Source organism: Coregonus lavaretus, assembly GCF_964263955.1.
Source record: "Coregonus lavaretus genome assembly, chromosome: 34".
Classification (NCBI taxonomy): Eukaryota; Metazoa; Chordata; class Actinopteri; order Salmoniformes; family Salmonidae; genus Coregonus; species Coregonus lavaretus.
In genome coordinates, this window is record NC_140021.1 from 6,324,307 (window position 1) to 6,346,673 (window position 22,367).

General features: G+C 43.3%; 1 protein-coding gene across 1 annotated transcript in view; it reads right to left on the bottom strand.

Annotated features, from left to right (window-relative positions):
• Positions 1 to 22,367, bottom strand: part of LOC311108962 (laminin subunit alpha-1-like) — a gene marked incomplete at both ends in the record, with an annotated part of 85,712 nt that overhangs the window by 932 nt on the left and 62,413 nt on the right. The window contains 27 exons of the mRNA XM_084151743.1: positions 1,084 to 1,237; positions 1,391 to 1,543; positions 1,756 to 1,945; positions 2,887 to 2,993; positions 3,147 to 3,336; positions 3,709 to 3,888; positions 4,304 to 4,455; positions 4,777 to 4,944; positions 6,836 to 6,950; positions 7,703 to 7,844; positions 8,422 to 8,566; positions 8,727 to 9,002; positions 9,420 to 9,701; positions 9,929 to 10,072; positions 10,601 to 10,755; positions 11,386 to 11,568; positions 11,953 to 12,069; positions 16,595 to 16,697; positions 16,968 to 17,106; positions 17,271 to 17,434; positions 17,662 to 17,778; positions 18,042 to 18,252; positions 18,645 to 18,801; positions 18,950 to 19,160; positions 19,320 to 19,462; positions 19,923 to 20,116; positions 20,309 to 20,398. Coding sequence (XP_084007869.1) covers positions 1,084 to 1,237; positions 1,391 to 1,543; positions 1,756 to 1,945; positions 2,887 to 2,993; positions 3,147 to 3,336; positions 3,709 to 3,888; positions 4,304 to 4,455; positions 4,777 to 4,944; positions 6,836 to 6,950; positions 7,703 to 7,844; positions 8,422 to 8,566; positions 8,727 to 9,002; positions 9,420 to 9,701; positions 9,929 to 10,072; positions 10,601 to 10,755; positions 11,386 to 11,568; positions 11,953 to 12,069; positions 16,595 to 16,697; positions 16,968 to 17,106; positions 17,271 to 17,434; positions 17,662 to 17,778; positions 18,042 to 18,252; positions 18,645 to 18,801; positions 18,950 to 19,160; positions 19,320 to 19,462; positions 19,923 to 20,116; positions 20,309 to 20,398 — 4,382 coding nt within the window. The remainder of the gene's footprint in view (positions 1 to 1,083; positions 1,238 to 1,390; positions 1,544 to 1,755; positions 1,946 to 2,886; positions 2,994 to 3,146; positions 3,337 to 3,708; positions 3,889 to 4,303; positions 4,456 to 4,776; positions 4,945 to 6,835; positions 6,951 to 7,702; positions 7,845 to 8,421; positions 8,567 to 8,726; positions 9,003 to 9,419; positions 9,702 to 9,928; positions 10,073 to 10,600; positions 10,756 to 11,385; positions 11,569 to 11,952; positions 12,070 to 16,594; positions 16,698 to 16,967; positions 17,107 to 17,270; positions 17,435 to 17,661; positions 17,779 to 18,041; positions 18,253 to 18,644; positions 18,802 to 18,949; positions 19,161 to 19,319; positions 19,463 to 19,922; positions 20,117 to 20,308; positions 20,399 to 22,367) is intronic.

The following is a 22,367-nucleotide window of genomic DNA, read 5'->3' on the forward strand; positions in this document are numbered from 1 at the left end:
CCTGGAATGCTTTTCCAACAGTTTTGAAGGAGTTCCCACATATGCTTAGCACATGTTGGCTGCTTTTCCTTAACTCTGCGGTCCGACTCATCCCAAACCATCTCAATTGGGTTGAGGTCGGGGGATTGTGGAGGCCAGGTCATCTGATGCAGCACTCCATCACTCTCCTTCTTGGTAAAATAGCTCTTACACAGCCTGGAGGTGTGTTGGGTCATTGTCCTGTTGAAAAACAAATTATAGTCCCACTAAGCCCAACCCAGATGGGATGGCGTATTGCTGCAGAATGCAGTGGTAGCCATGCTGGTTATGTGTGCCTTGAATTCGAAATAAATCACAGACAGCATCACCAGCAAAGCACCCCCACACTATAACACTTCCTCCGCCATGCTTTACGGTGGGAACTACACATGTGGAGATCATCTGTTCACCCACACCGCGTCTCACAAGACACGGCGGTTGGAACCAAAAATCTCCAATATGGACTCCAGACCAAAGGACACATTTCCACCGGTCCATTGCTCGTGTTTCTTGGCCCAAGCAGGTCTCTTCTTATTATTGGTGTCCTTTAGTAGTGGTTTCTTTGCAGCAATTCGACCATGAAGGCCTGATTCACACAGTCCCGTCTGAACAGTTGATGTTGAGATGTGTCTGTGACTTGAACTCTGTGAAGCATTTATTTGAGCTGCAATTTCTGAGGCTGGTAACTCTAATGAACTTATCATCTGCAACAGCAGTAACTGTGGGTCTTCCATTCCTGTGGTGGTCCTCATGAGAGCCAGTTTCATCATAGCGCTTGATGGTTTTTGCGACTGCACTTGAAGAAACGTGTTCTTGAAATGTACCGTATTGACTGACCTTCATGTCATAAAGTAATGATGGACTGTCGTTTCTCTTTGCTTATTTGAGCAGTTCTTGCCATAATATGGACTTGGTCTTTTACCAAATAGGGCTATCTTCTGTATACCCACCCTACCTTGTCACAACACAACTGATTGGCTCAAACGCATTAAGAAGGAAAGAAATTCCACAAATTAACTTTTAAGAAGGCGCGCCTGTTAATTGATATAATGGTGGTAGACTCACTCAGAGCAGCATATCCGCTCCCATTGAAGAAGGTCCCGTCCTGGGCTGCAGTGAAGCACTGAGCAGTAGAGTGTTCGGACACTGGACTCTGGGTGTCCAGCTTAACACTGTTCAGAATCACCTTCTGGATGCAGCCAGCCAAGCTTTGGGTCACCTGGATGAGGAAATGTAAATATTCACATTTGGGGTTATGGATAAACATTTACTCGGCAGAAAATGTACCACCTGCTTTCAAGACAGAAACAATGATCTGAAAACGATATTTCAGCATGAATAGAGAGTATTGGTGTAGTGTAGTGTGACATACGTTGCCTATCTTCTTGGCGGTGTAGGTGTGAGGCAGTCCTCCCAGGTACAGCTTGTTCTCCACATCCAGAGTGTTGCCTTTAGCCAGCACTGGAGCTGACGCCTGGCCGTCTACCCTGATCACCACACTCTTCTTATTGAAGTCTGTCTTCACCTGCACACAGAGGCACACACACGTTACAGGGTTAGGGAGAGTCGAGTCCTGACAACCTACATGGTAATATCACTGCTTTCAGTTATGATTTGAAACTAACTTGAATTGTCACAATTTTGTTATGTATCCCCTGAATCGACCAAAATGCAATTGACCCGAACAAACACCGCAATCTACTATCACTTTTGGCTCAGAAGGGTGTGGTCACTAACTGTGTGCCACTGGCCGTCGTTGACCGGCACAGGGAAGGAGGCGGTGGCGGGGCCGCTGCCCTTATCACAGGTGAAGAACAGATGACCCCCCAACAGCTGCAGAGTGGCGTAGTCCATCTGGTTGGCGTGGGCCATGTAGTAGAGCAAACCACTCTGGGCAAAGGTACGCACAGACAGCTCCAGAGAGAAACTGTCAGGGAGAGAAGCGAGAAGACATATGAAGCGTTTCAGCCATCGACAAGGCTGTTTGGAGTTAGCCATGATTTACTGTAAGATAAAGATCTTTGTTAATGGTTTGTTAGACCTCTATATAGGCAATGACGAAGTGGATATGACAATTTGTATCGGTGTGACTATCTCATAATAATCCTATATTGATGAATACACCCACCAACCAAAAACTTAGCCTGGTCCCAGATCTGTTGTCTCCTTCTATAGCCTGTTCCCAGATCTGTTGTCTCCTTCTATAGCCTGTTCCCAGATCTGTTGTCTCCTTCTATAGACTGGTCCCAGATCTGTTGTCTCCTTCTATAGCCTTCTATAGATCTGGGACCAGGATAATTGAACTGTGCCTTCCTCTCAATCGCACATAATGTAGGCTACAGTGGAACACTTGAGAAGAGTTCTTGCTAAGTCAATGGGAATGATGTGTAACATTAGCTCTGTTCATTTCCAAGCAGTGCCTCGTGAATTATAGATACTTCATTATAGATACTTACTGGGACGGCTATTATAATTCCTCTTTTTAATGAAGAGAGACAGTATGCACTCAGGCTCAGAGAAAAGCAATCAACGATTATGGCCTTAAGAGTGATTTTTGCCATGCACTATACTGGATGTTACATTCCTACGCCACTTCAATGTACTGGAATGTTGGCTTGACCCTGTTTTACACGTGTAGCTATGGGCCAACTGATATCAAGGCTAAAATGTCTAAAATTAGATACAACACTATTTAGGCCTATAGCACCATAGACGTGTGAATCCCTAATAAAGATTTGAATATAGAATTGTGACAATCATAGATATAACATAGGATATGATCTCTATGTGAAAAAAAAACGATACTGTAAGTTGTGATATGTTGATGAAGGGAGACGGTAGTTCAATGAGGCAGGTCTCAGTACTGACCTCCTCCTCACTGTGTTGGGGTTGATGCTGAGGACCATGTGACTGTGTCTGGAGATGCCAAACTGATGGGCCTCTGGGATGGATGTGGTGTTGTCCATCGATGCACACTGGAGACACACAGAGGGACCAATGACCGATGAAGGAAAAGATAAGGAACTATCTATGAAGACAGGCTGACCTGTTGGAAGGTGAAAGAGCTACTGTTTATCCTAATAATAAGATGATCTGTGTGTGTGTGTGTCTATTTTAGTGGGTGTTACCGTGAGTGTGCCGGGGGTGAGAGCGCTGAGCTGGGTGGGGGGTGGTGGAGGGGGTCTGGCGGCGTCCAGGGTGGGCTCGGCCCCCAGGTCAGTGTCATCAGGTAGGAGGACCCTCTTTGTCCTCTCCTCCAATAGACAGCTGTCCATGTCCACGTTGTGGTACTTCACTGCAGCTGACAGGTCCAACAACCTATCGGGACACAGCACAACCCTGGTCAGAGCCTTGGGTTACTATGGATACCATCCATCTCCTGACAGGTACCATGGCAATGACATTAAATGTAATAGCGAGACAAACACACCGAAGTTTCCTGTGGGAAAAATAAAGTTATTCAAGCTACCTACTATTGTATTCTATAGCAAGATAATGTGTGATCATATCTAGCTATAGAACATAATAACTAATTATGCCGCAACAACTCAAAAGTGTCTTTCAAGTCAAAATACATAAGCAAACCACAACACCATTTAGTTAACATTGCCTTCAACACTTTGACAGGGCCTAGGATTCTGAAATTAATTGGACTAAACATGGTTTCATAGTGTATTGGGCGTGACTCACTTGGCATCCAGGGCCAGGTTCCTGATGCAGCCGTAGAAGGAGGAGGTGGTTCGCAGCAGTCCGGCGCCCTCTTCTGGCGGGAGGCCGCCCATGTACAGAGAGGTGAGGGTCAGAGAAGCCTTCTCCGAGGACAGACGCACCGTCCCCTGGTGGTCCTCATCCACTAGTACCATCATCGTCCTGGATGGATGAGACACACAGAGGACTCCGTGTCAGTAATAACTCTGCAGTGCTATTCCCCTTGGAATAGACTTCCTGTATATTATTCCACACTGGAAAATATTATTCTTAAAGGTACAATCTGCAATATTTACTGCTGTTCAATGGCCATTTCAAAGTTACTTTAATCCCATGGCAATTGATTGTTATATATCCATCCTTTTATCAACTATGTGTAGGCCTATGTATAACATCAGCATAAAAATGTATTGAATAAGGACACATACAAGACAATAAATGCCACGTGCAGAGGTAATCCTTTGTGCTGGAGTATCATTTCAAATGACTTATCATTTATAATGACTGAACCATCCAACAGCATAAAATCATCATATATGTTACAGCTTAATTAGTCCCTCTTCCTGGTGCCACTTACTTCCTGTTCCTCTGTAGGATGACAGAGTGCTCCTGTCCGTCACTGAAGCTCCCAGAGCGTGATTTGACCACAACCTTGTGGACGCTCCCGCCCTCCCCCATGTTGATGTGAACCTCCAAGCGCCCCGACACCAGCATGACCGCCAGGAAGGGCTGGATGGAGACCCAGAGAAGACTGTCAATATACGGTCTAACCTTAAGTCATTTTCTTGGTTAGAGAAGTCGAAGATAGTAGTGACATACTCATGTAACTCCAACTAAATCATGCTACGGTCACCAGAAAGCTCTCTTAACTCCTGCTGTGTTGAAAACATATAATGATTGGAATGGAATGAATGGAACGGTATCAAACCCATCAAACACATGGAAACCATGGAAACCATGTGTTTGACTCCGTTCCATTAATTCCATTCCATTACAATGAGCCCGTCCTGCTATAGCTCCCCCCACCAGCCTCCACTGATACACACTTACCTGGCGTGCCTGTCTGCGTTTGCGGGTGCCTGCCTTGCTGAAGCCTGCCAGGATGATGCCAGTGTGGTTGCGGGTGGAGAAGGAGGCCAGCAGCTCCCCCTGGGAGCCAAGAGACATTGATGGCAGCTCCACATAGCCCTCTCTCAGTACAGACACACTGCGGATGGGCTGGAACAGACACACACCACACAAGTTACTCATAGGGAATATGGGAAGTATTTTTCCATTCTGTGCAACAATATGACATCATCATGTACTGCTGGGCACCTTCATCTTTACAGAAATCAACAACAGCAAAAATCAAATGCCACGACTGTCACTATTCACTATTCCCAATACCGCTGAGTCTACCTTTAATTTGTTTAGAGAGGAAGAAATAAATAGATGAAGGTTCTTTACTTTCAGTTCTCTTACCTCTGACACACAGCCTTTCCTTATCTAACACAACCTTTCCTTATCTAACACAACATTTCCTTATCTAACACAACCTTTCCTTATCTAACACAGCCTTTCCTTATCTAACACAGCCTTTCCTTATCTAACACAACCTTTCCTTATCTAACACAGCCTTTCCTTATCTAACACAACCTTTCCTTATCTAACACAGCCTTTCCTTATCTAACACAACCTTTCCTTATCTAACACAGCCTTTCCTTATCTAACACAGCCTTTCCTTATCTAACACAACCTTTCCTTATCTAACACAGCCTTTCCTTATCTAACACAACCTTTCCTTATCTAACACAGCCTTTCCTTATCTAACACAGCCTTTCCTTATCTAACACAACCTTTCCTTATCTAACACAACCTTTCCTTATCTAACACAAGTCTTTCCTTATCTAACACAACCTTTCCTTATCTAACACAGCCTTTCCTTATCTAACACAGCCTTTCCTTATCTAACACAACCTTTCCTTATCTAACAGAGCCTTTCCTTATCTAACACAGCCTTTCCTTATCTAACTCAACCTTTCCTTATCTAACACAACCTTTCCTTATCTAACACAACCTTTCCTTATCTAACACAACCTTTCTTACCTCTAACACACAGCATTTCCTTATCTAACACAACATTTCTTACCTCTAACACAACCTTTCTTACCTCTAACACACAGCCTTTCCTTATCTAACACAACCTTTCTTACCTCTAACACAACCTTTCCTTATCTAACACAATATTTCTTACCTCTAACACACAACCTTTCCTTATCTAACACATCCTTTCTTACCTCTAACACACAGCCTTTCCTTATCTTACACAACCTTTCTTACCTCTGACACACAACCTTTCCTTATCTAACACAACCTTTCTTACCTCTAACACACAACCTTTCCTTATCTAACACAACCTTTCTTACCTCTAACACACAACCTTTCCTTATCTAACACAACCTTTCTTACCTCTAACACACAACCTTTCCTTATCTTAAACAACCTTTCTTACCTCTAACACACAACCTTTCCTTATCTAACACAACCTTTCCTATCTCTAACACAGCCTTTCTTACCTCTAACACAACCTTTCTTACCTCTGACACACAGCCTTTCTTACCTCTAACACACAACCTTTCTTACCTCTGACACAACCTTTCTTACCTCTGACACACAACCTTTCCTACCTCTGACACACAACCTTTCTTACCTCTAACACACAGCCTTTCCTTATCTAACATAACCTTTCTTACCTCTGACACACAGCCTTTCCTTATCTAACATAACCTTTCTTACCTCTGACACACAACCTTTCCTTATCTAACACAACCTTTCTTACCTCTAACACACAACCTTTCCTTATCTAACACAACCTTTCTTACCTCTAACACACAACCTTTCCTTATCTAACACAACCTTTCTTACCTCTAACACACAACCTTTCCTTATCTAACACAACCTTTCTTACCTCTGACACAACCTTTCTTACCTCTGACACACAACCTTTCCTACCTCTGACACACAGCCTCTCTTACCTCTAACACACAACCTCTCTTACCTCTAACACACAACCTTTCTTACCTCTAACACACAACCTTTCTTACCTCTAACACACAGCTTTTCTTACCTCTAACACACAACCTTTCTTGACCCCATAGGAGTCTCGGAGAAGGTCAAAGTTGGAGCGGGCAATCTCCATGTTTTTGATGCAGCCCACATAGGACCGTGCTACTACTTGTCTCCTGCAAAGAGAATTCAATTCACAATTGACCTTTTGTTTATTTTACTTAATGTAAAAAAATATATATAATAATAATAATAATAATCACAACAACTCAAACACTAAGCTCAATATTGACATTATGCAGTAGGCTAAAGGTGTCCGCATACTAGGTTTGCTCCTAGCAGAACTCGGCTAGGCAAAGTGAACGTCTATGCTTCACATACTCCCTTAAAAGCGGCAATATTACTGTTTGTCCTTCTTGAGACGCCGTAGCAACAAGTACACTTCCTCAAAATAGTCAGAATTAATATAATTTAACTCAATAAATATTTAATTCATTTTGATGTTTTTGCCGAGGTCTTGCATCTAACTAAGATGTTTGGTGCAGTATTTCTCATGTTAAAAAATATGCATGAAAACAAGTAATTTGTCGTTGAATGACAACAAACACTTTACTGAAGAATCCCACTGTTGACCAATCACCGACGAAGGGGCGTAGACTTCGGCTACTGAACTTCGACAAGCCTCAAGAAAAATAATTGGGTGCTTGAACAGCCGAAAAATCCACTGCTGAATGCTACCCAACACCAAAATGAACAAAAACTTCACTAAATTTAATCATAACATATGTGCAAACTGTTTCGACTGGGAAGCATACAGTAACCTTAAGAAGCTACACCAAAAATATATTAATCACAACAATACAATTGCATATCAACTAGGAGAGTATTTTGCAGGTAGGTGATGTATGTGCCAAAGTAGTTCCAGCACCTGATAGGTCGAGACATGGGCAGTCCCCCAATGTAGATTGGGTCCAGGTCGGCGCGGTTGAGGTCGGAGGCGGTCCCAGGAGACTCCGCCTCCATGACCTCTTTCACTGATGAGTTGTCTGCAGCCATCACCGACATATAGGCTGGGAGGATAGAAAGAAACGTGACAGAGTACTTTACATCAGACCTGGGTTCAAATACAGGTCTATTTAAGTACCTGCTTATTTTAAATACTTTTTTTCTGTGTATTTGAGTATTTTCAAATACACAGCCGCGCCCCAAACAAGTGCTTTTACTTGAGTATTTGAATCGTTATTTGTAAAAACAAAATATTCCACCAAATTGTATTTGAGAGTATTTTCAAATACTTATTTCATATATTATTTTCAAATACCTGGGTTAAATGCATGGGAGTGTATTTGAGGAATTTTTTTACTACTTTCCACGTGCATTTCCAAATACATTAAAATATTCAACTACTTTTCTTTTCAAATAAAATATATCTGAATACTTACTTTGAATGTATGTGAAAGTAATTGAGATATTTGAAATAGTATTTGAACCCAGGTCTGCGTTACATACATACTGTAGGCATTATACAAGGGCAACTAATACAAAACAATATGGGGTATACACAGTGTGTCAATAAAGTGCCAGGGGGAAAGAATCTGACTATACCCTATATAACTAACTATGAGCCTATAACCTATGACCTAAGACCTTTGCGTTTGTTCCTCTGCAGGGTGATCTTGTACCAGCTGCCAGTGTTGTAGGCTTTGTTGGAGGAGAGGGTCAGAGGACCAGAGCCAAGTTCAAACGTCAGGCGCACTTGGCCCTCCACCAGCTCAATGGACAGTAAGTCCCTCTGAAATGATAAATAAACACATCAGTCAATCTTTACTGTCCCCAGAGGGTAATTTGATTTGCCACAGCAGAGAACGATAGCTTTCCTCTATGTATATCTAGACAACAAAAACAGACTGTTCAGTGTGGTTGTAGTGTGTGTGGGCCAGTAGGGGGAGTACCGTGCTGTTGGAGGCCAGGTAGAGCAGCAGGCCGTTGGGGGAGAGGGTCTTGAACAGCAGTACGATGGAGGTGGAGGTGGAGCGGAGGGGTTTCTCTACCACTGAGTAGCCACTGCCATCAAAGTGGAAGGACGTCTCCTCTGTCTGCGGACTCAGGAAGCAGCCGCGACACTGGCCCTCCCTCTCAGCGTAGTTCCACAGCCCGATGTTCTTCTCGTTGAGCGACGCCTCCCCCATACAGCCCTTGAACTGGGTCATCTTCACCGCTGAGGACTTCTGTGCAAAAGAGATTGAGTAAATTGTTTTAGATTATCTCAGTTCTTTGCATGTCCTTTGTAATTGTGTGTCAAGCCACTTAAATGTTTTTTAAACACACTTTTATAGGTGGAGAATACAAAATGGTACGTGTTGTTGACGTAACCATAGGCGTGGGAAGATGTTTGGGGGTGGGGGTGCTGAGATGTTTTGTTGAGAGGGGGCTATGTCGGTCTATATTGGTCCACTAATACAGAACTAGTAAAGGCCCAGTGCACTTAAAAATAAAAATAAAAATAAACATTAATATTTGTTTATTGTGATTTTTCCCGCGGCTATGGACGTAACTTCAATTGAACCTGTTCAAGCTCTCAAGGACCCAAGGGGGTGGCTAGAAATATGCCTGAGTAAAAAAGACCCAGCCGGGTCTGACTGTACCTTGATCTGGCCTCCCAGGCCGCCAACAAATATCAGGGTAAACTTGTTGACATCCAGGACCGTAGCGGAGCCAGGTGAGGCGGTCTTCACCGCGGGCAGGGGATCTAACTCCAGCTGGTGGACTGACAGTGAGCCATGCTTCCCAAAGCGCGTGGCATTGATGCGGTGCCACTTGTTGTTGTTGATCTGGACATCGGCGTACTCCAGCTTGGCGTGGCCTGAACCCACATCCCACAAGAACGCCACCTTGCCATGACGCATCTCTACCGCCATGAAGTCCACCTGATATACATCGTAAAGTTTTTTACTTGACACATGTCATATAGACATGTAGTTATAGTGGTAACATTGAAGTACATTATAAAGGGTTTGTAAAGGATAGTTTATAGATGGTTTATAGAGGATTTATAACTATCTGGTTGAATGTAGATTATATAGACTTTAGTTTCAAACTGATTTATAGGTAATCATTATGAGGTACTTTGGAGGAGAATCTGTATGTGACTCACGCTGGAGCTGCTGCCCATATAGAAGAGCAGGTTGTCAGGCTCGCTGGTCTTGACGGTCATGGTTAGAGTGTTGAAGTTACTGGAGGACATCTCAGGCTTGTAGGCCCTCACACAGTCTTTGTCTGCCAGCACTGACACCTTGATCTGTACAGGTGAGAAAAGGACAATATCAGTATGTCAGTTGAGGACAGAGTGTGTTGGTCCATGTACAGCAGGGTCCCATGTACAGCAGGGTCCCATGTACAGCAGGGTTCCCAAACTGACGAATTTAGCCCACGGGTGGTTTTATTTGGCTACCCCACGTTTTCTGAGCAAAAAATAATAATTTGGACACCAGGAAATCAGTGCCAAGTGATTTTAATTTTGGAAATCTGTTCCCAAGTATTCCCACGCATAATAGAGAGACACGTGTGATTGCGTTCAAATGTAAGCAAGGCCTGTGGGCCGCGGCTGAATCTAGTTGATGATCCCTGATTTACAGTGTGTGTGTGTTTTGTGTGTGTGTGTGTGTGTGTGTGTGTATACATGCATGTGTGCAAGTGTTTATGTGTGCACATACGTATGTGTGTGTGTGTGTCTCTCTCTCTGTGTGTGTGTGTGTGTGTGTGTGTGTGTGTGTGTGTGTGTGTGTGTGTGTGTGTGTGTGTGTGTAGTCCAGCAGCAGTGACTAACCGAGGCAGCCTGTTTGCGGGCCCGGTTGATCATCTCTCTGATCTCAGACAGGTTTCTGCTCAGGTTTTCCCCCAGGGTCTTGAGGGGTTTGAGACGGTCGTACAGCCTCTCTGTACGACTCTCTGCCTCCTTCAGCTTAGACTCAGCTGTACTGGCTAAGAGAGACAACAGATAGGACAGGTTAGTAATGGTAAACTCATCTTACTCATCTATGTTAGTCACATAATATCTCTAGAAATTAGCCTCTAATTGATATGTCACGATAACATGGTAATAACGTTTGACTAACATTAGTCAGGTATTTGGGGCACTACTTGGCTTCAAATGTGGTGTGGTTTAAAGCTAGTCCTTAGATGCTACATCCATTTTTGGACTTATAAATGAATGATTAATACCCATTGAATCTTGAAGAATATAACTTACAAATGCCTCATGAGCTTAGTTCAACTGTCGTACCCAATCAGAACCCAAAATTTGAGCTTGTTTTACCCCAATGTTTGTAAACAACATAAATGTAAACAAACACTGTCTATAATGGATGGTCAGTCCTTGCATCCATAGAATTTGACAGTGGTTACCTTTCTCAAGGCCCCTCCTTCAGATTTCTACCAAAATAGAGGCGGGGTGTTAGCTTTGTTATTGTTTCAACTCCGGATTCAAGCTTTAATGTGGAAAGGGTGGAAGCAAGGGTGAAAAACATTGTAGAAAACACTTCCATGACAAAGTTGCTAGCTATAATCTAGCTAGAACCACATTTGGATGTCTGAATGAGGTGTTAGGCTCACCAGTGGATTGTGAGTCAGAGAACAGCTGGTTGGTGTTGGAGAAGCTGGTTTTGACCTGGGCCACAGCCGTGCTGGACTCCTCCAGTCTGACCCTGAGCTCCTCCAGGCGCTCCAGCGCCCTCTGCAGGGAGGCATTGGCCATGGCAGCCTGCTCCTTGGCCTCCAGCACCTGCTCACTGGTGCCTACAGGGGGCAGCACAGGCAATGTCAGTGATGTACTGAGGTACCACATTTCATGCTGTTCTCTGTTTTCCCACTGTTTAGGGTGTCTTTGAGTGTCTGATGAAGTGTTAAATATATGACTTATGTGATAATCATTACTTGATATCTACTATTTTCATCCAGTTGTTCAGACATTTTTCAAGTCAGAAACAACATAGCTCAGACAGTTGTAAAGGAGGCTGCATTGTGTTATTGTTGGTTTTAATGTAGCAGTTTTGACTTGTTGTCGAATGTTGTTTTCATGACTTAACAAGGGCAGAGATCATGAAAGTACTAGAGTGTGTTGGAGCAGAAAGGAGACATAAAAGGACAATTGTTGGGGCATCAGTTGGCAGTACCACTCACCGTTGGGCAGGCTATGGAGCAGGACTGCTGGCTCTGGAATGAGTCTGCTGGTGTTATGGAGGTTATTTTTCAACAAGGCCATTCTGTCTGTCACATCACTGATGTTAGCCAGGAGACCTAGGGGAAACACAAACACATGTAACTTTTACTACCATAGTGTGTGTGTGTGTGTGTGTGTGTGTGTGTGTGTGTGTGGACGTGTTTAACTATACTTGTGGGGACCAGAAATCCCCACAAGCATAGTAAACGAACAAACATTTGACCAACTGGGGACATTTTGTTGGTTCCCACAAGTTCAATTGCTATTTCTAGGGGGTTTAGTGTTAAGGTTAGAATTAGTGTTAGGGTTAGGGTTAGAATTAGGTCAAGGGTTAGGATCTAGGGTTAGTTTTAGGGTTAGGCGCTAGGGTTAGGTTTAGGGTTAAGTTTATGGATAGGGAAAATAAGATTTTGAATGGGTTAGGGTTAGGTGCTAGGGTTAGGTTTAGGGTTGGGGTTAGACGCTAGGGTTAGGTTTAGGTTAGGTTTAAGGATTGGGAAAATAGGATTTTGAATGGGACTGAATGGGTTAGGGTTAGGTGCTAAGGTTTAGGGTTAGGCGCTAGGGTTAGGTTTAGGGTTTATGGATAGGGAAAATAGGATTTTGAATGGGACTGAATGGGTTAGGGTTAGGTGCTAGGGTTAGGTTTAGGGTTAGGTTTAGGGTTAGGTTTATGGATTGTGAAAATAGGATTTTGAATGGGACTGAATGGGTTAGGATTAGGGTTAGGGTTAGGGTTAGGTTTAGGATTAGGTTTATGGATTGGGAAAATAGGATTTTGAATGGGACTGAATGGGTTAGGGTTAGGTTTAGATTCATGGATTGGGAAAATAGGATATTGAATAGGACTGAATGGGTTAGGGTTAGGGTTAGGCGCTAGGGTTAGGTTTAGGGTTAGGCTTAGTGATTGGGAAAATAGGATTTTGAATGGGACTGAATGGGTTAGGGTTAGGCATTAGGGTTAGGTTTAGGGTTAGGTTTATGGATTGGGAAAATAGGATTTTGAATGGGACTGAATGGGTTAGGGTTAAGTTTATGGATTGGGAAAATAGGATTTTGAATGGGACTGAATGGGTTAGGGTTAGGCGTTAGGGTTAGGTTTAGGGTTAGGTTTACGGATTGGGAAAATAGGATTTTGAATGGGACTGAATGGATTAGGGTTAGGTTTAGGGTTAGGTTTATGGATTGGGAAAATAGGATTTTGAATGGGACTGAATGGGTTAGGGTTAGGTTTAGGGTTAGGTTTATGGATTGGGAAAATAGGATTTTGAATGGAACTTCATGGGTTAGGGTTAGGCGCTAGGGTTAGGTTCAGGGTTTATGATTGGGAAAATAGGATTTTGAATAGGACTGAAAGGGTTAGGGTTAGGGTTAGGCGCTAGGGTTAGGTTTAGGGTTAGGTTTAGTGATTGGGAAAATAGGATTTTGAATGGGACTGAATGGGTTAGGGTTAGGCGCTAGGGTTAGGTTTAGGGTTAGGGTTAGGCGCTAGGGTTAGGTTTAGGGTTAGGTTTATGGATTGGGAAAATAGGATTTTTAGGTTAGGGTTAGGTTTATGGATTGGGAAAATAGGACATTGAAGGGGTAGGGTTAGGCGCTAGGGTTCGGTTTAGGGTTAGGTTTATGGATTGGGAAAATAGGATTTTGAATGGGACTGAATGGATTAGGGTTAGGTTTAGGGTTAGGTTTATGGATTGGGAAAATAGGATTTTGAATGGGACTGAATGGGTTAGGGTTAGGTTTAGGGTTAGGTTTATGGATTGGGAAAATAGGATATTGAAGGGGTAGGGTTAGGCGCTAGGGTTAGGTTTATGGTTAGGGTTATGGATTGGGAAAATAGGATTTTGAATGGGACTGAATGGGTTAGGGTTAGACGCTAGGGTTAGGTTTAGGGTTAGGTTTAAGAGTTGGGAAAATAGGATTTTGAATGGGACTGAATGGGTTAGGGTTAGGTTTATGGATTGGGAAAATAGGATTTTGAATGGGACTGAATGGGTTAGTGTTCAGTTTATGGATTGGGAAAATAGGATGTTGAATGGGACTGAATGGGTTAGGGTTCGGCGCTAGGGTTAGGTTTAGGGTTTATGATTAAGGTTAGGGTTATGGATTAGGAAAATAAGATTTTGAATAGGACTGAATGGGTTAGGGTTTATGGATTGGGAAAATAGGATTTTGAATAGGACTGAATGGGTTAGGGTTAGGGTTAGGCGCTAGGGTTAGGTTTAGGGTTAGGTTTAGTGATTGGGAAAATAGGATTTTGAATGGGACTGAATGGATTAGGGTTAGGTTTATGGATTGGGAAAATAGGATTTTGAATGGGACTGAATGGGTTAGGGTTAGGTTTAGATTCATAGATTGGGAAAATAGGATTTTGAATTGGACTGAATGGGTTAGGGTTAGGGTTTATGGATTGGCAAAATAGGATTTTGAATGGGATTGAATGGGCTAGGGTTAGGCGCTAGGGTTAGGTTTAGGGTTAGGGTTAGGCGCTAGGTTTAGGTTTAGGGTTAGGTATATGGATTGGGAAAATAGGATTTTTAGGTTAGGGTTAGGTTTATGGATTGGGAAAATAGGATATTGAAGGGGTAGGGTTAGGCGCTAGGGTTAGGTTTAGGGTTAGGGTAATGGATTGGGAAAATAGGATTTTGAATGGGACTGAATGGGTTAGGATTAGACGCTAGGGTTAGGTTTAGGGAAAATAGGATTTTGAATGGGACTGAATGGGTTAAGGTTTATGGATTGGGAAAATAGGATTTTGAATAGGACTGAATGGGTTAGGGTTAGGCGCTAGGGTTAGGTTTAGGGTAGGTTTAGTGATTGGGAAAATAGGATTTTGAATGGGACTGAATGGGTTAGGGTTAGGCGCTAAAGTTAGGTTTAGGGTTAGGGTTAGACGCTAGGGTTAGGTTTAGGGTTAGGTTTCTGGATTGGGAAAATAGGATTTTTAGGTTAGGGTTAGGGTTATGGGTTAGGTTTAGGGTTAGGGAAATGGATTGGGAAAATAGGATTTTGAATGGGACTGAATGGGTTAGTTATACAAGACTGTGTTAGGGTTAGGGTTAGGGTTTATGATTGGGAAAATAGGATTTTGAAGGGTTAGGGTTAAGTTTATGGATTGGGAAAATAGGATTTTGAGGTTACGGTTAGGTTTATGGATTGGGAAAATAGGATTTTGAAGGGTTAGGGTTAGGTTTATTGATTGGGGAAATAGGATTTTGACGGGTTAGGGTTAGGCGCTAGGGTTAGGTTTAGGGTTAGGTTTATGGATTGGGAAAATAGGATTTTGAGGTTAGGGTTAGGTTTAGGGTTAGGGTTATAGATTGGGAAAATATGATTTTGAGGTTAGGGTTAGGGTTAGGGGTAGGGTTATGGATTGGGAAAATAGGATTCTGAATGGGACTGAATGGGTTAGTTATACAAGACTGTGTTAGGGTTAGGGTTAAGTTTAGGGTTTATGATTGGGAAAATAGGATTTGAATAGGACTGAATGGGTTAGTTATACAAGACTGTGTTAGGGTTAGGGTTAGGTTTAGGGTTTATGATTGGGAAAATAGGATTTTGAGGTTAGGGTTAGGGTTAGGGTTATGGATTGGGAAAATAGGATTTTGTGGTTAGGGTTAGGGTTTATGGATTGGGAAAATAGGATTTTGAGGTTAGGGTTAGGGTTAGGGTTATGGATTGGGAAAATAGGATTTTGTGGTTAGGGTTAGGGTTTATGGATTGGGAAAATAGGATTTTGAGGTTAGGGTTAGGGTTAGGGTTATGGATTGGGAAAATAGGATTTTGAATGGGACTGAATGGGTTAGTTATACAAGACTGTGTTAAGGTTAGTTTTAGGGTTCGGTTTATGGATTGGGAAAATAGGATTTTGAGGTTAGGGTTAGGGTTATGGATTGGGAAAATAGGATTTTGAATGGGACTGAATGGGTTAGTTATACAAGACTGTGTTAGGGTTAGGGATAGGTTTAGGGTTAGGTTTATGGATTGGGAAAATAGGATTTTGAAGGGTTAGGGTTAGGGTTTATGGATTGGGAAAATAGGATTTTGAGGTTAGGGTTAGGTTTAGGGTTTATGATTGGGAAAATAGGATTTTGAAGGGTTAGGGTTAGGGTTTATGGATTGGGAAAATAGGATTTTGAGGTTAGGGTTAGGGATTGGGAAAATAGGATTTTGAATGGGACTGAATGGGTTAGTTATACAAGACTGTGTTAGGGTTAGTTTTAGGGTTCAGTTTATGGATTGGGAAAATAGGATTTTGAGGTTAGGGTTAGGGTTATGGATTGGGAAAATAGGATTTTGAATGGGCCTGAATGGGTTAGTTATACAAGACTGTGTTAGGGTTAGGGATAGGTTTAGGGTTAGGTTTATGGATTGGGAAAATAGGATTTTGAAGGGTTAGGGTTAGGGTTATGGATTGGGAAAATAGGATTTTGAGGTTAGGGTTAGGTTTAGGATTAGGTTTAGGGTTAGGGTTATGGATTGGGAAAATAGGATTTTGAGGTTAGGGTTAGGTTTAGGATTAGGTTTAGGGTTAGATTGGATTTTGAATGGGACTGAATGGGTTAGTTATACAAGACTGTGTGTGTGTGTGCTCCAACTCACCCTCAGTGCTGTTGTTCATGGCCAGACTCTCAGCCAGTATCTTAGCACTACGCTGCACAGCCTCAGATCCCAGATCAGTTAGTGATTCCTCATGCTGGACAGTCTACAGTCAACACAGAGAGTGAGAGAGTTATTTACGACACTACTATAGTTTTCAGGTTTCTGACCCACAGCACACTTCATATCCAGTGTAGTAGAGTAGTTCTCTAGCCTGATCCCAGATCTGTTTGTGCTGTCTTTCCAACTCCTATGGTGTTCGGCATCACAACGACCATAGGAGTTGGCAGGACAGCCCAAACAGATCTGGGACCAGTCTAGTTATTCCATGGTCTGATATGAATAGTGAATGGACACTAAATGAGCGGTGACTCACCATATTGAGGGCCATAGCAGCAGTCAGGTTGGCTAGGTTAGCCATCTCCTCTGCAGGCTGGACGTTAGCTCTGATGTTAGAATTGGCATGCGCTGCACTGGTGGCGTTCAGAGTGGTATTCATCCCCTCCGCTAGAGAGCTACATACAGGAGGATGAGGTTAGGCTGATGTACATGGATGTACTAAACATAGATATTTAGTCCTATTTCAATGACCTAATGTTTGTGATGGCGAGGCATTTTGAAATACCCGTAAACCCCTTTGAAAGGGTACATATGTAGAAGTTCCCGCCGCCACACACACCTCTGCAGAGCCTGGGCCTTCTTGCTGAGTTCCTGGGCGTGGTCTTCAGCCTTGTAGACCAGCTCCAGAACGTCTTGCTCCCTCAGCTCCATCACCAGAGCGTCCACATGCTTCCTCAACATGGGGTTCCACTGCTCCAGCTGGTGCTTGGCCCCCTCCAGCTGCTTTACAAGTCACACATAACCAAAATAAACAGTTAGCTAAATAGCATTTTCCCAAAATGTAGTAATTTTTTTTTTACACTGGCCAGGTTTCCTTAAAAAATGTGTACAATCTCTACTGACTTCCTTGGAATATAACGTTTAAATCAACAAATAAAGTTATTGATTCTGACGTACAACATGTGTTTGATATGGATTTGGTGGTAATATGGTGTTATGGTGTGACTAACAGAGGTGATGTTGCCCATGTCCTCTGCTAGATTGACAGCATCAGCCAGGATGTCCTGAATCTCCTCCAGTTGGGTTTCTGCTGTCTGGTTCAGCCGGCTCACATTCTGCTTCAGTCCCTACACACACGCAGAGACGACAGACTAAATACTTCTATTGGAGAAATGCATTGCCCCTATACAGCTAAGATGTTTGAAAATGAGTGAACATCTAAATCAATTAACTTCACAACCTACATTTTGACTACATTTTACATGTATACGCCTACATTTGACTAAAAGTGACCAGATATGATTTGGCCTTCGACACATGTCAACAGTAATGGCAAACTCTTACTACATGTAAAGTGCTTGGGTATTGTGAGAACACTAAGTGTACTGACCTGGTACTGTCCCAGATTGGTGTTGACGCTCCCCAGCAGGGTGTGTGTGTGGTTGTTGTTCTCCCTGGCTGTGTTCAGAAGGGCCTGGGCGCCCTCTAGCTGCTGGTGGTGTTGGGTCAAACTGGTGGAGATGTTGAGGGTCTGGGACTCTAGCGTCCCCTGGGGCTGCTGGAGGTCCTTCTGCACCCTCTGGAGGAGAGCCTTGGCAGCACTGCAGTACACACAACACAGGAGGGTTAGAATACAGTACACTACAGTCACTTCAACTATAGTACACACAACACAGGAGGGTTAGAATACAGTACACTACAGTCACTTCAACTATAGTACACACATAACACAAGAGGGTTAGTCAGCTATACCCATTCATGTACTATAGTCTAGTAACTACACTCTAATACAACCTTACTACACCAATAGAGCCCAGAGCAGTGTTACAGTATAATCAATCACTGTAGTACAACAAGGAACAGTGTTACTTAGAGCCTACAGAGCTGTTCTAGTTAGGTGGTATTAACAGTTGACTTCTTAGTGCAGATAGTATGAGATTGAATCCAGAAAGGGTAGCCTATATAAAATCGCCACCTTATACGGCTAACCAACCTGAGTTCTGTAGAGGCGCTGGCGTTGGCCTGGGCTAAGTCGAACGCTCTGATGTTTTCCAACATGGTCGCCACCTGCTTCACTAGCCGCTTGCTCTTAGCCTCGTTCATCTCCACGTTGTCTGTCCTGTTCAGACGGCCAGCTTCCTCCGCCAGGGCTTAGCCAATCACAGAGAGGGAAGGGCTTAGAGGTTAACAGCTTGTCTAAAAATAAATGGAAACAGCATCAACAAGGAAACAAGGAACATTTTTGACCCCTTTAGCTATGGAACCATTTTTATATAGCATGATGTCCTGTGGCAGCACCTTGTATGGCAGTCTGAATGGTGTTGATGTACTCCAGAAGCTCGGCCCCCTGGGTAATGCTGTTCTCTGTGGACCGGGCCACTTCCTCTCCATCAGCAGACACACCCGTAGCCTTCTGTAGCAGTCCGTCTATGTCCTGGGTGAGGTTTGTCAAGTCCTCCTCATCCCTGGTCAGGTGATAGGCTGGGCTCCTATCCGTAGACATCAGAGACTAGGAGAGAAATGAAGACATAAGTGTTTTACAACAGTCTTTCTCTCATTGAATGTGTACTGAGTACTTCTGAACTGAAGACAAGGCAGGAGGCAGGGGATTCAAAAGATGAGTTCAAGACCTCCTGGACAGAGAGGTATAATATGACCCCTCTTTTACCTTGACCTCTCGCGTGTCGTTCTCCAGGTTGACCAGTGTGCTGTAGGGGGACAGGATGACCCCGGTCAGGTTGACAGACAGGAAGGAGCGCTCTACTGCATCCAGGTCATCCAGGAGCACCCTGGTACACTCATCATCACACGCTGAGGGTAGGGGGAGTTGCAGTTATTTGTGTGTGTGTGTGTGTGTGTGTGTGTGTGTGAGAGTGTCTGTGTGTGTGTGTGTGTGTGTGTGTGTGTGTGTGTGTGTGTGTGTGTGTGTGTGTGTGTGTGTGTGTGTGTGTGTGTGTGTATGTCTGTGAGTGAGTGAGCATGGTTACGTGTGTAGGGCGGCAGGTAGCTTAGTGGGTAAGAGCGTTGTGCCAGTAACCGAAAGGTCGCTGGTTCTAATCCCCGAGCCGACTAGGTGAAAAATCTGTCGATGTGCCCTTAAGCAAGGCACTTAACCCTAATTGCTCATGTAAGTCGCTCTGGATAAGAGCGTCTGCTAAATGACTAAAATGTAAATGTAAATGTGTGTGCAGACATGCCCTTATAAGCATCTAAGTATAATGGTAAGCATATAATGGTAAGCCCTGCACAAATCAAAGAGTAGGATACTCACAGACACACTGGTCCCCGTCCAGGACGTGTCTCGCCTCGCACTGGTCACACAGGTGTCCCCTGACCCCAGCCTTACATTCACACTGACCCGTCAGCGAGTCACATGCTGGATGGAGAGACCCTGCAGTACTACACTGACACACCTCACACTTCCCACCTGAAGCTGACGGGTTCCCATAGTAACCCACTGCACACCTGAGAGAGGGGGGGGAAGAAACAGTGAGGGGGAGAAATAATGGAATAGAGAGATAGAGGAAGCGAGGGCGAGAGAGAGAGAAAGAAAGAAACAGAGAGAGAGAATAAAATGCTTGTCTTAGTCAGAGGTGTATTGATGGTATCTAACGAAACGCTTGAGATCCAACAGGTGACACTGTAATACTCTCTTACCTCTCACAGTAGCGCCCCTCATAGCCGGGCTTGCAGGCGTTACAGCGGAAGTCTCCCATCACTCCCTCTAGAGCACAGGTAGGACTGAAGCTGACACACAACAGTACACAGTCATCCACTAGGTCAGACAGTGATATAGAGACTACTATATCTCCTCACTGCCCTCTGCTGGCTAAAGCCTTTATTATCAGAGGACACCCATTCACTGAATCCCCCTCCACTATAGACCAAATTAGCTTCAGCATTCTAAGGAAAACCCATTTTCTTATGAGATAGAATATGTGCTCTTTACAATAATGTGTAATCAATATGTGTGTATTAATCTCTTTAAAATATACTACAGTTGAAGTTGAAGTTTACATACACCTTAGCCAAATACATTTAAACTAAGTTTTTCACAATACCTGACATTTAATCCTTGTAAAAATTCCCTGTCTTAGGTCAGTTAGGATCACCACTTTATTTTAAGAATGTGAAATGTCAGAATAATAGTAGAGAGAATTATTTCTTTCAGCTTTTATTTCTTTCATCACATTCCAAGTTTACATAGCTCAGCTGGTAGAGCACGGCGCTTGTAACGCCAAGGTAGTGGGTTCGATCCCCGGGACCACCCATACACAAAAATGTATGCACACATGACTGTAAGTCGCTTTGGATAAAAGGGTCTGCTAAATGGCATATTATTATTATTATTATTATTATTCCCAGTGGGTCAGAAGTTTACATACACTCAATTTGGTAGCATTGCCTTTAAATTGTTTAACTTGGGTCAAATGTTTCAGGTAGCCTTCCACAAGCTTCCCATGATAAGTTGGGTGAATTTTGGCCCATTCCTCCTGACAGAGCTGGTGTAACTGAGTCAGGTTTGTAGGCCTCCTTGCTCGCACACGCTTTTTCAGTTCTGCCCACATATTTTCTATAGGATTGAGGTCAGGGCTTTGTGATGGCCACTCCAATACCTTGACTTTGTTGTCCTTAAGCCATTTTGGCACAACTTTGGAAGTATGCTTGGGGTCATTGTCCATTTGGAAGACCCATTTGCGACCAAGCTTTAACTTCCTGACTGATGTCTTGAGAGGTTGCTTCAATATATCCACATAATTTTCCTTCCTCATGATGCCATCTATTTTGTGAAGTGCACCAGTCCCTCCTGCAGCAAAGCACCCCCACAGCATGATGCTTCCACCCCCGTTCTTCACGGTTGGGATGGTGTTCTTCAGCTTGCAAGGGACCCCCTTTTTCCTCCAAACATAACGATGGTCATTATGGCCAAACAGTTCTATTTTCGTTTCATCAGACCAGAGGACATTTATCCAAAAAGTACGATCTTTGTCCCCATGTGCAGTTGCAAACCGTAGTCTGGCTTTTTTATATTGCAGTTATGGAGCAGTGGCTTCTTCCTTGCTGAGCGGCCTTTCAGGTTATGTCGATATAGGACTTGTTTTACTGTGGATATAGATACTTTTGTACCTGTTTCCTCCAGCATCTTCACAAGGTCCTGTTTGCACTTTTCGCACCAAAGTACGTTCATCTCTAGGAGACAGAATGCGTCTCCTTCCTGAGCAGTATGACGGATGCGTGATCCCATGGTGTTTATACTTGCGTACTATTGTTATGGCCAGATGAACGTGGTACCTTCAGGCGTTTGGAAATTGCTCTCAAGGATGAACCAGACTTGTGGAGGTCTACAATTTTCTGAGGTCTTGGCTGATTTCTTTTGATTTTCCCATGATGTCAAGCAAAGAGGCAGTAAGTTTGAAGGTAGTCCTTGAAATACATCCACAGTTACACCTCCAATTAACTAAAATGATGTCAATTAGCCTATCAGAAGCTTCTAAAACCATGACATATTTTCTGGAACTTGCCAAGCTGTTTAAAGCCACAGTCAACTTAGTGTATGTAAACTTCTGACCCACTGGAATTGTTATATAGTGAATTATAAGTGAAATAATCTGTCTGTAAACGACTTGTGTCATGCACAAAGTAGATGTCCTAACCGACTTGCCAAAACTATAGTTTGTTAACAAGAAATTTGTGGAGTGGTTGAAAAACTAGTTTT